Below are 13971 nucleotides of genomic sequence, written 5' to 3'. Positions count from 1 at the left end.
TATGTACACCCTTAGCTTCCTAGCACATTGCGAGTTTAATTGATAGCTTTTACATGGTCTTATATGAACTCGCACATTACGATTACTTTTACTTGATAGCTTTTAGTGTAGGTAATGAGAATTTTCTTGAAGTTGCATGATCTTTCACAAGGAACAAGTAAGACATGAGCAGCTGCCACTGCAAGTTGCTGTAGTGTGTGTAGTACTTGTCCAAATTGGAATTGGCAATTACGTTTTAGGGCAATGTCTAAATCAATAATAAAGGATGTTCTGTTTTTTCCTTCTTTAGCATAAGGTTTGCCTCCTCCTACTGAATCATAAGCATCTAAAATTTTTTATGAACATAAACGGTGAAATCTTTGAGAGTTGCTTCCTGAATCTTAACTAAAAAGTGTAGCATACCTCATTGTAATTGGGATTCACAATGGTGGAGGAACAGAATCTGAAAAAGAAGTATTCTAGCTTCAAAGGAACATGAGAGTCTACTAGATATATTTTTAAATTTTCTCTTGTTTTGTCGTCTAAATAGAATTTCAAACAACCAAATCTTCTGTCCTAGCTAGTGGAGCTATGTGATGATAAAAATAAGCTGGTGATAGTAATATTGACGAGAATGTTTACATTCATCATGGACTTTTGCTTATGTTTCATACCTTCAGTTTCATCGTGAGCTATCAAGGTCATTTGCCATTTTTAAGCAGCCTTACTAACACTTCAAGTTTACTTTATAATTGCGGAATTAGAGTCTATTTCCCCTCTCCTACATTTGATTGAGGAATGCTACTTTCTACATCATATCTTTGGTTATGGAACTTCTGTTTAGCTTTGAAGAGGATCACATGTACCTCTTGGAAATGAGGTTCCATGGCATTCTTTGTGTTATCAATCCAATTTAAAACTCTCTTGTATGGGCCTATTATCCGATTGAATAAATATAGACCAGAAAAAAGAATCTGTAATGTAGACCAGAAAAAAATGACGTGGTTAATATTTTTCAAGGTCAATAACGTGGTTGATTGAATCCATGGCATGCTACTGTCTTATTTTATTTTCAAGATTTGTGTGAACATGCAATGTACCAAATCTCTGTTTACACTGAAATTTTGTACTAATTATTAGCTGTAATATGGTTAGTTTTAAGTCACAGCTTAACTTAGCAGCAATCATACACTTCATCGATCATCGATGTTTTAAGTAGATGAATTTGCAAATACTATTTACCTGCTAGCCAGCTTCAATGGTATTAAGGTCATCACCAAAAGTACCAGAAATGATCCAGCATGTTTGATAGGACAGAAAATATTTTCCTATAAGTAATTTTGTGGACAACAATTTTCTGAAATATTTTGTACGAAAACACAATATTTGCGTCCAGTTAAGATATTATAGAATAAAGTTATTATCATAATATGCAAACAGATTGTCCACCAAGGACTTTTCCATTTTGAATTCTATACATTTGCAATATTTCCGTTATAGTAACTTGTTACATTTTTATTGATTTACTTCTATTTGAATCTACGTTTATCATCTCTTCATGTTCTAATAATGTTAGCAGGTTTCTTGCTTTTGGAAACACAAGAATATGTATCATTTCTCCACCCTGGAACTTGCTTCAATTAATGTGATATTTATACTATTGTTAGTTGAAGTTGCTCGCTTTTAAAATTTAAAAAGAAAAATAGTTTATGTTTCGTGAATATTACATTCTTGATCATCTTTGTTATTAGACCAAAAGAACACTAATTATATAAAAACAAATAGCATTTGCGTCACAAATATATATTGTATTAGTACATCCTAGATACTACAAAAATACAATGACAAGTCTAGAAGAGCTCGAGAACCAGTGCCTACTAATTAGCAAGTTGAAGAAATATGCAACAGAATAGGTTATTAAAGTCTTAGGCATTCGTCGGAGTTTAACAAAAGAGTATAAAAATGCAATGGTGAAGGTATTCGTTGGCAACTGATATTAGTCGACGAAGAGGTAACTCTATTTTAAAATTTTGTTATATAAATTATTTAATATGTTAACTTCTTTTGAAATTCTAATGATTATGGTCCTAACCACAGGGTACAAAAATACAAACCACTCTTTTCAACAAAGATGTTCATGCATGGAACAAGTCTTTTCAACTTAATCAAAGTTACTACATTATAAATGGAAAATTAAATGGACCTAAACCAAACTTCTTATCCGTACATAAGGAGCTCGAACTAGCATTTATGAACAACACCGAGGTCGTTGAGGACAAAAGTCATGTTAATACTGAACAATTTTCAAATGGATTTATTACATTTGATGAAGCTGAAAAAATCACTAATGGAAGTTTGTTTGGTAAATTTCACAAAATTTTTATTGTTTGTTCCATACATTAAGAAAATAGGTTTTTTAACACATTGTTTTGTATAGATGTGGTGTGTATTTTACTCACAATAAAAGCACTAACTGGAGAAGGATGAAGCATTAGACGCGAAGTAATCATTACAAACGAAAGGTAACATATACTTTTTATGCATCCTACATATAAATATTTCACGTTAATCAACATTTATCATAAATAAAATTTGTTACTTGTATAGGTATGATCGAAAAGTCATGACTTTATGGGGAGACTTTGCTGAAATTGAAGGTCAAATGTTACAAAGCCTTGAAAGTCACAAACCAGTTCTTGCCTTTTGTGATGTAAAATCATCAATTTATCAAGGTATACATCTCCACACTTGATATATTTGAGTCAATTTTCAAAGTACATACAAGTATCAATGAATTAATTACTCCTGTTGAAATAGGGGATTTTGTCCTTTCCACAACTCCTGTTAGTAGTTTGCTTATAAATCCACAATTTGAAAAAGCGAACAATCTCCAAAAATGGTAAGTAATACATGTTTCATCACACTTATTTAAAGGCTACCCACATGCTACATCATTAATATTTTTTATTCATTTCTTAAAAATTTCAGGAATGACAACATGAAGGCAGAAAAGATTGACGTAAGCTAATGCCAAGCAGACTAATGCAAACTGCCCGTCAAGTGAAAATTAGTAATATTTCAAATGGTTCACTTGCCATTGTGAAGGTACTTTCCTATACAACACTCATCTTTTATTCCAATTATATATTACAAATGTAATTACGTGATTTACTGAATTTACGTATAGGATATGTACTATAAGTTCAACGTTACGGTTACTGACATTGACAGTAACACCGACCCATGGTATCCTGGTTGCAACAAATGCTACAAGCGAGTTACTGTTATAAATAGTATTGCAAATTGTACCTACTGTAGAGCTGAAGATATTGATTATGAGGCGAGGTAAACTACACAAACAACCAAGAACAAATATTGCTTACTCCAGATGCATGAAAAAATTATTATCAACTAATGAGCTTACTATATCGCTATCAAATAATTAGCACCATACTGATTAAAACATCCGATTTGATTTAGATATCGGTTAAAGATTGATGTCACTGCTTAGGATCAATTTCTAAGCATTACAATGTTTGATGCTGCAAAATACTATTTTGGTTGTAACGTAAAAGAGTATGTTCTCTCTACATCTGAAAAGGTAAATCACTTACTCTATGAAATATTGGCCTGTATAAATAACTTTATCCTATTTCAATTGTAAGGCTAATATATACGTTTTCATATTCCACAAAAAGAATAATCACCATACTATCGCAAGATGGTATTGAGTAAAGGGAAAGAATTCAGTATCCTTGTTAAGATTGATCGTAAATTTCCAGATGTTGACACAAACATGAATGTGATAGCTATGGAGATACATGAGGTTTCCAAAAAATTACCACCAGATCAAACCAAGGTTAAAATACCAATTACAAAACAAAGAAGCAAGAGGACAAAGATACTAACTGATGATGAAAAATGAAAAAAATAGTTGCAGGCATACCTCATGTTGAAAAAGATATTGCAGCAGTTCAAATTGACATTGAAAATCCACAAAAAAAATACATACAAGAGGACTAACAACATTAAACAAGTCATTGCAGATGATAATCCACAGAAATTGAGGATACATGAGGTAGAAAAACAGAATGTACTAGATGAAAGTGACGACGAAGCCCCACTAACTCAACTACAAAGAAAAAGGACCAGGAAGGTTAAACGGAAAAACATCATGCCCTATCCGATGGAAAAGAAGATCAAAGAGGGAAAAAAAATAATATATAGTTGATCTAAAATTTCCTTATTTTTATCTACCAATGCTTATTATCTCCCTTATATTTAAAAACAACTTACCTTTTTTCACCAAGCAACTTCACCTAACATCACTTTTATTTTTAACTTACTTTCCTATATCAATGAATTTTGTTAACTGTTTCACTAAACATTCAATGTATGCAATTTATTACTTCAAAACAGATCAACAACAATCTTCTGCTGCAATGTATATCCTCATACATAAAAAAGGTTTGCATACATCCTACCCTATAATAGATTTTTTTTCTATATATGTCAAATATGTGACTACAATTGCCATTAATGATTTTGTTATGTTTTAGATCACTGCTAAATTACATATGCTAAATAGGAAGAGATAAGAGAAGTGTCACACCAACAATCCAAATTTTATCACCATCAAATCAACAATGACACACAACCAACATCAAGGTAAATCTAATATGTTAAGTACTTATCACAATTCAAAATTAAATTTAACCCTTCTATTCACTTCACTTCACAGGTGATACAAATATAACCACTCCTTTCATGCCAAATCAAGCAGGTGATAAAGTAAAAACATTCCTTCTACCAATAAAACTGATCAGCATGACAACCATACAAAAAAAATCCACCAACACAGGTAAGAACTTACATAATCATGTAAAATCCAACATACATGAGTACTTAGTACAATGCAAACATATTCGCATACACACATACAAAAATATTACATCCTTTGTCTAAATGTACCAAAAAATGTTCCCCTTATAGAGAAAAGTCAATTGCAAAGCGCATTGCGAAGAGTGGATAAGTATATATTAGCAACCCAAACAATATCACATCTAGAAGATGAACATCCACGTTTGCAAAAGCAGCATAAAATCAATTGACTATTTAGAGCATTATCTGAAGAGTCTGAAGTTAGAGGTACATCGGAAAACCCTATTCATATCTTACATAACTTCAATATTCAATAATTTTATCAAATTACATTTCTAACATATCTCTAAAAATATTTCTATATATAGGAATTGTTGCTTATAACTTATTTTTATCATATCTGCACGTGCTGAAAGCCGTCCCAGAATCTATTTATTGTGCTGCAAAAAAATTGGAACATGAACCTCCAGCATTCTGTTGTGCAAGCGGATATATCAAATTGGCAAACACTGAAGCACCAACAGAACTATATGAAATGTTTGTGGCATCTACTCAAGACGCGGTAGAGTTTCGCAAAAATATTCGTGCATATAATAGTATCTTTGCTTTTACATCTTTTGGTGTTAACCTGGATAAGGAACTAGCATCTGCAAAAAAAGGAGTATACACATTCAGGGCACAAGGTCAAATTTATCACGATCTACCATTGTTGCTACCACGTGATAACAATCCATGTTACTTCCAACTATACTTCTTTGATACAGACAACGAATTGACCAACAAGCTATCAAAGGTGAATGAAGGAATTCTTTCAGACCATATTGCAAAAAAAATCAAACAGGTAATGGAGAGTAACCCATATGCACAAATATTTTGCCAATTAAAAAACCAAACAAGTTTCCACAATTTTCAACTTCGTATTGCTGCAAATGCCTCTTTGGATCAACGAGTGTACAACAGACCCTCGGTAAGTCAAGTAGCAGCAATTTGGATCGATGGAAACAATCGAAATATACCTTTTGATCGAGAAATAATTGTTCACGAGCACTCAGGGTACAAACATAGAGTAAAACACTATTTTGGTTGTTATGACCCTCTTTAATATCCTTTGTTATTCCCAAGAGGTGAAGGTGGATGACATCAAGGAATAAGAAAACAGAGCAAAAGACTGCCTCACAGAAGAAGTGCTCACTCACCACCTATACTCAATGATATTCCAACATTCAAATCAGCTGATGCAGTATTAGCCAACGAGGATCAAGGTAAAATATATTACATTATGGCCTCTTATAGCAAAAATGTAGTCATGTTCTTCACAAGTTAGTAACTGATAAAAAACACATACACGATATAAAAGAATATTACCAAAGGCGTACAAAATACAATTATAAGAAAATACAGTTTTCTACTATACCAATATGAAAACCAACATAAAATAAATATAATGTTAATATGATTCCTTTCACTTGTAGATGTCCGCCGTGAGACAATAGGAAATGTTTCTTGCAGAGAGTACTATTGTTATAAGCTACAACTACGAGAAACAGAGAGGTCAGTATTACTACTATGTGGAAGATTACTACAATAATTTGTGGTTGACATGTACATAAAATTGGAAACAACAAGGCTAGAATATTTCAGAAAGGAACAATCAAATTTTAGAAGAGAGGTTTATCAAGGTATTGTTGATAGTGTCAGCTCGGGAGAATGCAGGGGAGATAGAATTGGGCAAAGAATACTACTTCCATCATCTTTTATTGGGGGGCCACGATATATGAAAAAACGCTATATGGATGCAATGGCTTTGGTACAACATTTTGGTAGACCAGATCTGTTTATAACAATGACGTGCAATCCTGACTGGATTGAAATCCAACAAGAAGTGCGCCCCAGACAAACTCCTCAAGATAGACCTGACTTGGTAACAAAAGTATTCAGAGCTAAGTTGCAGGATCTAAAAGACCAAATTTTCAAGAAAGAAATATTTGAAATTGTTGTTGCTCATGTATTCGTGGTAGAATTTCAAAAACGGGGACTACCACACATACACCTACTTCTCATATTAAAAGAAGGGCACAACATCAAATCAGGAGATCAGTACGATAGGTTTATCTCAACAGAGATTCCATATATATATGAGTATCCTATATTGCATAAATTAGTGCTCAAACATATGATGCATGGTCCATGTGGAAACAAACGTCCAACAAACACATGCATTAAATCAATCCAAGCAAAAGATGGATATCCAATTTATAAAAGAAGAATGGATGGAAGAATAAAGATTGTTTGTGGAATGCATATGACAAATCAATGGGTAGTACCTTATAGCCCTTATCTGCTTACAAGATACAATTGTCACATTAATGTTGAGGTTTGCTCAGGAGTCAAAGCAATAAAGTATCTATACAAGTATATATATAAAGGACATGATCGGTGTGCAGTTTATGTTCAGTCTGATGATGGTGAAAATGTTATTGACGAAATACAAACATTTCAAGATGCGCGATGGGTCTCACCGCCTGAAGCACTATGGAGAATATATGAATTCAACTTGACTGAAATGCAACCTGCAGTCATCAACCTTCAACTACATTTGCCAGAAAAACATTCAGGTACACATATTAATGCATTATAATACACATTTACTTAAAAGAATAATTAAAATTATCAAATACAAATGCTAACTCAAAACAAAATCACAGTGTTTTACTGGAAAAATCAAAATTTAAAAAATGTTAACGCCTGGGATGGTGTCAAGCAAACAATGTTGACAGAATATTTCAGAATGTGGTCAATTGACTCTGAAGCAAAAACATATCTTTATAGAGAATTTCCAAAATATTATGTTTGGAATTCAAAGGTAAAGACTTGGATAAAAAGGAAAACAAGATCTGTAATTGGTCACATTGCAATCGGTAAGCTGAATGTAGTAAGCTATAAAATCATACACATTGATAATTTTTAAACTTATTAATAAGTACATATTGATTATATTGCACAACTAATCCTCGAGAAGGGGAAAGATATAAGATATTATGAGTGGTTGTTACTAAACCATGTAAAGGGACCATTGTCATTCAACGACTTACTCACGGTCAATGGAAAGCAATGTCAGACCTTCAAAGAAGCAGCCAAAGAAAGAGGGTTACTTGAGTCCGACAACAGCATATCAGAATGTATGAGAGAGACTGTTGTTTTCAAAATGCCATTCGCTCTTAGAAGTTTGTTTGCTACAATTTTGGTTCATTGTAACCCAACGGATATTAGAAAACTCTGGGATACTTATTATAAGGATATGTCAGAGGACTTCAGCAGTCTATATGGCAACTCACACAATACTATACTACAGTCTACTCTGAATAGTATTAATAATTGCTTGCAAAGTATGGGCAAAAGCATAGACATATTGACATTCCTCAACTAGATCACAATTTCCTCGAAGTTGGTTCATCAATTTGTAGAGAAATAAATGAAGAAATGTCCGTGCAGATACCACCAGAAGATTTTGATGCACAATCACAATTAAATCCAGAACAACATCATGCTTTTACAAAAATAATGCAAACAATCAATGCTGGAACAACTGCAATATTCTTTGTGGATGGACCCGGGGGAACTGGAAAGACATACCTATACCGTGCATTACTTGCCAATGTTAGATCAAGAGGTATGATAGGTTTGGCAACAGCAACCAGTGGCGTAGCTGCTTCAATATTACCAGGAGGACGTACAGCACACTCAAGGTTTGAGATCCCTCTTCAAACAAGTGAATCAACTATGACAAACATGTCAAAGCAAAGTGGTGTTGCCAAATTGATTAGAAAAGCAAAAGTGATTATATGGGATGAAGCACCAATGGCCAAACGACAAACAATAGAAACAGTCGATATGAGCTTCAGAGACATAATGGACATCGATAAACCATTCGGCGGAAAAGTCATGGTTTTTGGAGGATATTTTTGGCAGGTGTTACCAGTAGTTCCAAAATCAACTCGAGCAGAAATTGTAAATGCAAGCTTGGTAAAATCATATCTGTGGCCTTTGATGGAGAAGATTCAATTTACTAGAAATATGAGAGCAAGAACAGATCCAACATTCAGTGAGTTCTTACTTCGAGTGGGTAACGGTGATGAACGAACAATAAGAGAAAATTTAATCCTCAACAATCAAACATTCCAAGGATGGAATTCCAGAAGAATCCATAATAAAAGAGATATTTCAAAACCTGCAAGAAAATGCTGCAACAACAAAATATGTCACTGAAAGAGCTATTTTAGCAAGCAGAAATGACCATGTGGATAAAATTAACAACAAGTTAATATCTCAATTCCCATGTGAAAGCAAGATATTCAATAGCTTTGACTCAGCAGAAGATGACACCAACAAATATTACCAAGAAGAATATCTAAATACTTTAACACCAAACGGTCTCCCACCACATAGGTATTGAACATAATACATTACAACTTACAAGAGGCGGAAAAAAAAATGGATAGATTTTCACATATGTTATTTAATGCAGGTTAGAATTGAAGGAAAATGCACCTATCATGTTGCTAAGGAATTTGGACCCTTCAAGTGGCTTATGCAACGGCACACGAATGATATGTCGAGGTTTCTCTCAAAATGTCCTGCATGCAGAAATATCAAGTGGTCATTCTGCAAAAAAACATGTGTTTCTTCCAAGAATACAACTATCACCACCAGAAAATGAAGGATATCCATTTAAATTCATTCGAAAGCAATTCCCCATACGCCTTTGTTTTGCAATGACTATAAATAAAGCTCAAGGTCAAACAATTCATAATGTTGGTTTTTATTTTTCCCAACATGTTTTCTCACATGGTCAATTGTACGTGGCGCTATCAAGAGGGATATCTATGTCCACAACAAAAGTACTTGTCCTAACAGAGCAACCCAAAAGTCAAAAAGGAACGTACACAATGAACATCTTCTATAAGGAAGTTTTAGGTACAATAACCCCATATACATATATGGTCATTCTAACACATATAATTAAATATTTACATATACTATATACTAACAACATTACATTGCTTCAAATCACAGGTTTAGAAGATGCAAATAAACCTATACAAGCATAATGGATTCTTCAACAACCCACACTCTAAAATGTGTTAGGGTCATTTTCAAAATATTTCTTTCATTACTATTATCAACTTTATTAACATTATATTCTATTATAATGTTTAAATATTAGTATTATTAACAATTAACCGTACTTCCATTTAAACACTTCATATTAACTACATGTTATTGTTACTATTTATTATAAAATGCGTCAAATCTTTTTCACTATACAACATCACTAATACCTCATGTAATTATCAAAAGACTAATAAACACAATGTACGCTTCTATACATCAATAACAATTCACCCAATCATCAAAACACATATTTAAAAGAAAAAATTCACATAGAATGATATTACTTACCATAGCTCACACGTGCAACGCACGTGTCCCTGACTAGTAATGAATAAAAGTGAGTTAAGCTTTGTTGGGACCAATTAGTAAGCAGCAATATGAATTTATAGATTAAGCAACTACCCTTCCTTAACCGAACAGAAATAGGAATATAATATCATTGATTCTATTGTATTAATGATGAAACTGATAAATAATGGTGTGTAACTATATATTGTTTGACATGATGAAAGAGAAATATATGAGAACGAATCATACCAATAACAAGAATTTAAATTTGATTATTTGTCTTGATTATGAATATATCCAAATTTCAATAAAGGAGTCATGTATCGTTTTTTGCATTCCAAATATTAGTATCTTCCTGGCTTGATCAGTTTGGAATGTATGAGTAAATTTGTGTTTTATATTTGCTTCCACTCTAATTATTTTAGTGTATATGCATTGCACGTCAACACCTGTGTATGTTGTGAACAAGAGGAGTCAAGTTCCTGACCTTGGTTAGCAAAACTAGGTCCACTACTTACTAACTATTCGACGAGAACTTTGGAATTCAATTTAGGAGGAAACCAAGTAGTATGGCAGGGTGCAACCCATACAACTACATAGCTTAAGACGAATGGAAGCCATTGCATCCTGTTTTTGTTTGGAGATATATAGTTACTGGTCATAACTCTGTTACAGAGCAGCCTACTGTTGAACTAGCAAATTTGTTAGAATAATATGATGATGTATTTCAAAAGCCATCGGGATCGCCACCTTTTCGTATCAAGGATCATGCTATACATCTCAATTCTGGGGCACAACCGGTGAATGTTATTTCGAGAAACAGGTCATGGAGCAAATGGTTTCAGAGATGCTTAAAGAAGGGGTGATATGGGCTAGCACCAGCCCATTCTCATCACCGGTGTTGCTAGTTCGGAAGAAAGACAGTACTTGGCGTTTTTGTGTTGACTATCGAGCACTCAATGCAATCACAGTAAATGATCGGTTCCCAATCCCAACTATTGATGAATTATTTGACGAATTGCATGGGGCTCATTATTTATCTAAGCTTGATCTACTCGCAGGTTACCACCAGATTCGTGTGACCCCTGAGGATGTGTCTAAAACAGCCTTTCAAACTCATGATGGTCACTATGAGCTTAGTAATGCCATTTGGATTAACCAATTCTCATTCAACCTTCCAGGCAACAGTGAATGATATTTTCAGGCCACAGTGCGTGGTTTTTTTCTCGTATTTTGACGATATCTTGGTCTACAGCCCTTCTTTCTTGGAACACATATTTGGAGCATCTGGAGACTGTCTTACAATTACTACGAGAACATCAATTAGTGGCTAAACGCACTAAGTGTTTGTTTGGGCAGCCATCAGTTGATTATTTGGGCCACATTATTTCAGATCAAGGCATGGCAGTGAATCCAGATAAAATTGAGGTGATACAACAATGGCACCCTCCTAAAACGGTAGAAGAGGTACGCAGTTTCCTTGGACTCGCTGGGTATTATCCACGTTTTATTCACCACTTTGCAGCTATAGCAGGGCCGCTTTATAACTTGTTGAGGCGAGACTCCTATCAGTGGACAGAGGCAGAGCAGGAGGCCTTCGACACTCTTAAGGCCAAACTGGTTTCTACTCCTATCTTATGTCTTCCTGACTTTGGCCAAGAATTTCAGGTTGAGACTAATGCATCGGGGCAAGGCATTGTTGCTATGCTTTCTCAAAAGGGCCATCCAATCGCATACTTCAGTCAACAACTGAGTGCCCAAATGCAAAAGTCGTCCACTTACCATCGAGAAATTTTTGCAATAATTCAAGCTGTGAGTAAATGGAGGCAATACTTGTTGGGGAGAAAGTTCACTATTATTACTGATCAACAATCATTGAGGAGCCTCACAAATCAAATTATTCAAACTCCTGAGCAACAAAAATGGCTCACCAAGTTAGTGGGTTTTGATTTCCACATAATCTACAGGCCTAGGAAACAAAATAATGCTGCAAATGCACTTTCTCGTAACTTTGAGGCAACCTATATGAGCATCTCTATTACGTCACTGGGACTGGAACAAGAGTTGAGACAACTAAATGCTAATCACTATGAGTTATTAGCAATACAGCAAGCGAAACAAAGATTGGATGAGGAATTTGTTGATTACAAGTTTGAGGAGGGGATATTATTTTACAAAGGTCGGATAGTAATTCCTTACTGATTCACCTTTGCGCCATAAGTTGATGTTTGAGTTTCATGCCACTTCTATTGGGGGTCATGCTGGGGTTGCTCGGACTTACCATTGATTGGCCTCCAACTTCTTTTGGAAGCATATGCGCAAGGATGTACAGTCTTTTGTTGCAACTTGTCACATTTGCCAACAGATGAAAGACTCTCACTTGTACCCGGCAGGTTTAATTCAGCCCTTGCCAATACTGGACCAAGTCTTTGAGGATATTGACATGGATTTTATCACTTGCCTTCAAGCTCCAAAGTCAAGACTACCATCATGATCGTAGTGGATCGTCTCACCAAATATGGACATTTTATACCCTTACCATCCACTTTCTCAACTTATACGGTGGCTGAAGCATTTGTGATTTGGGTTATCAGGTTACATGGAACCCCACGAACTATTGTAACAGATCGAGATCCTCGCTTTCTTCACTCTTTTTGGTAGGAGATTCATCGTTTGCAGGGGTCTACGTTGGCTATGAGTACAGCTTATCACCCTCAAACGGATGGCCAATGTGAGGCGTTCAACAAATGTGTTGAGAAGAACCTAAGATGTTATGTTGTTGATGTTACTGCTACTTGGGTTTCCATGTTGCCTTTGATACTAGTATTACTTAGGAGTTAAGAAAAAGAAGAAGAAGAATGACTAAAGAGAAAGAAACTCTAGAGCAAGTAAATAAGCAATTCTTTTCATAACTTGGGAAAGAGAGAAGCAGTACAATATATAGAAATCAGATGGGGACCAGTGGGGACCAATCCTGGACACATGTCCTTCTTCTACTCACTACTCTGATCTCCGTAACTTACTCATAATGAAAATTAATTCCCCCTGATAATAACAAGCATTATGCGGAATGTGTAAATACTAAAACTATATATAAAGATAACTGAGGAATAGAAACAGAATTATCTTAACTAATGCAACTCTAATGGAATTAACTGTCTGTTCATACTCTATTTAAAGCTAAGTGTACCACTCCTTAATGCTAGCAATTTCCCTTTGTATCAGATCTCCCCTGTTGAAAATTTTCTTGACCTCAAGGAAGGAATAAGGGAAATCTGATTTAGAGAGCATGATAATCTTCCCAGGTTGCTTGCTCAACTGGTAGTTGATCCCACTGAATTACCACCTGTGAAGCAGCCTTATTACCCTTCTGTATCATACGTCTTTCTTTGATCTTTTGTGGTTGTGGGTAGTATGGACTTGCAATGTCAATGACTGGAGGATGATTGATCTTTTCAGGTAGGATGTAACTTCAATTGAGCAGGTAGTGAGAGCTTGTAAGCTACCCTTCCTATCTTTTGCAGAATTTGAGAAGGGCCATAGTACTTAGCTGATAACTTAGAGAAAGGAGATCCTGAGAGAGTGACTTGCCTATAAGGTTGAATTTTAAGGTACACCCAATCTCCTTCGTTGAACTGCACATCAGATCTA

The 13971-nt window shown here is 34.7% G+C and overlaps 2 protein-coding genes and 1 long non-coding RNA gene across 3 annotated transcripts; all 3 read left to right on the top strand.

Annotated features, from left to right (window-relative positions):
- The first annotated feature begins 2450 nt into the window (after positions 1-2450).
- On the top strand, positions 2451-2998 carry LOC107004394. The gene is made up of 4 exons (XR_001454725.2): positions 2451-2501; positions 2587-2711; positions 2797-2878; positions 2968-2998. It is a non-coding gene; the product is annotated as an uncharacterized LOC107004394 (long non-coding RNA).
- Positions 2999-3006: 8 nt separating this feature from the next.
- On the top strand, positions 3007-7498 carry LOC107004023. The gene is made up of 7 exons (XM_015202242.1): positions 3007-3084; positions 3167-3324; positions 5099-5127; positions 5229-5913; positions 6040-6122; positions 6333-6411; positions 6574-7498. Exons 1-7 carry the CDS (start codon positions 3007-3009, stop codon positions 7496-7498), a joined length of 2037 nt encoding a protein of 678 aa, XP_015057728.1.
- Positions 7499-8340: 842 nt separating this feature from the next.
- LOC107004021 (ATP-dependent DNA helicase PIF3-like) lies at positions 8341-9126 on the top strand. The gene has a single exon (XM_015202241.1). The coding sequence runs from the start codon at positions 8341-8343 to the stop codon at positions 9124-9126; it is 786 nt and encodes a 261-aa protein (XP_015057727.1).
- The last annotated feature ends 4845 nt before the right edge of the window (positions 9127-13971 follow it).

This window comes from Solanum pennellii, chromosome 11 (genome assembly GCF_001406875.1).
Source record: "Solanum pennellii chromosome 11, SPENNV200".
NCBI lineage: Eukaryota > Viridiplantae > Streptophyta > Magnoliopsida > Solanales > Solanaceae > Solanum > Solanum pennellii.
Note: the sequence above shows the minus strand (reverse complement) of the source record. Positions and strands in the feature narration are given on the sequence as shown.

Coding starts and splice junctions, on each gene's coding strand:
- LOC107004023 (XM_015202242.1), top strand. CDS start 3,007: ATGCCAAGCAGACTAATGCAAACTGCCCGTCAAGTGAAAATTAGTAAT. Junction 3,325..5,098: donor GATATTGATTATGAGGCGAG/GTAAACTACACA, acceptor TTGACTATTTAG/AGCATTATCTGAAGAGTCTG. Junction 5,914..6,039: donor ATTGTTCACGAGCACTCAGG/GTACAAACATAG, acceptor ACTGCCTCACAG/AAGAAGTGCTCACTCACCAC.
- LOC107004021 (XM_015202241.1), top strand. CDS start 8,341: ATGTCCGTGCAGATACCACCAGAAGATTTTGATGCACAATCACAATTA.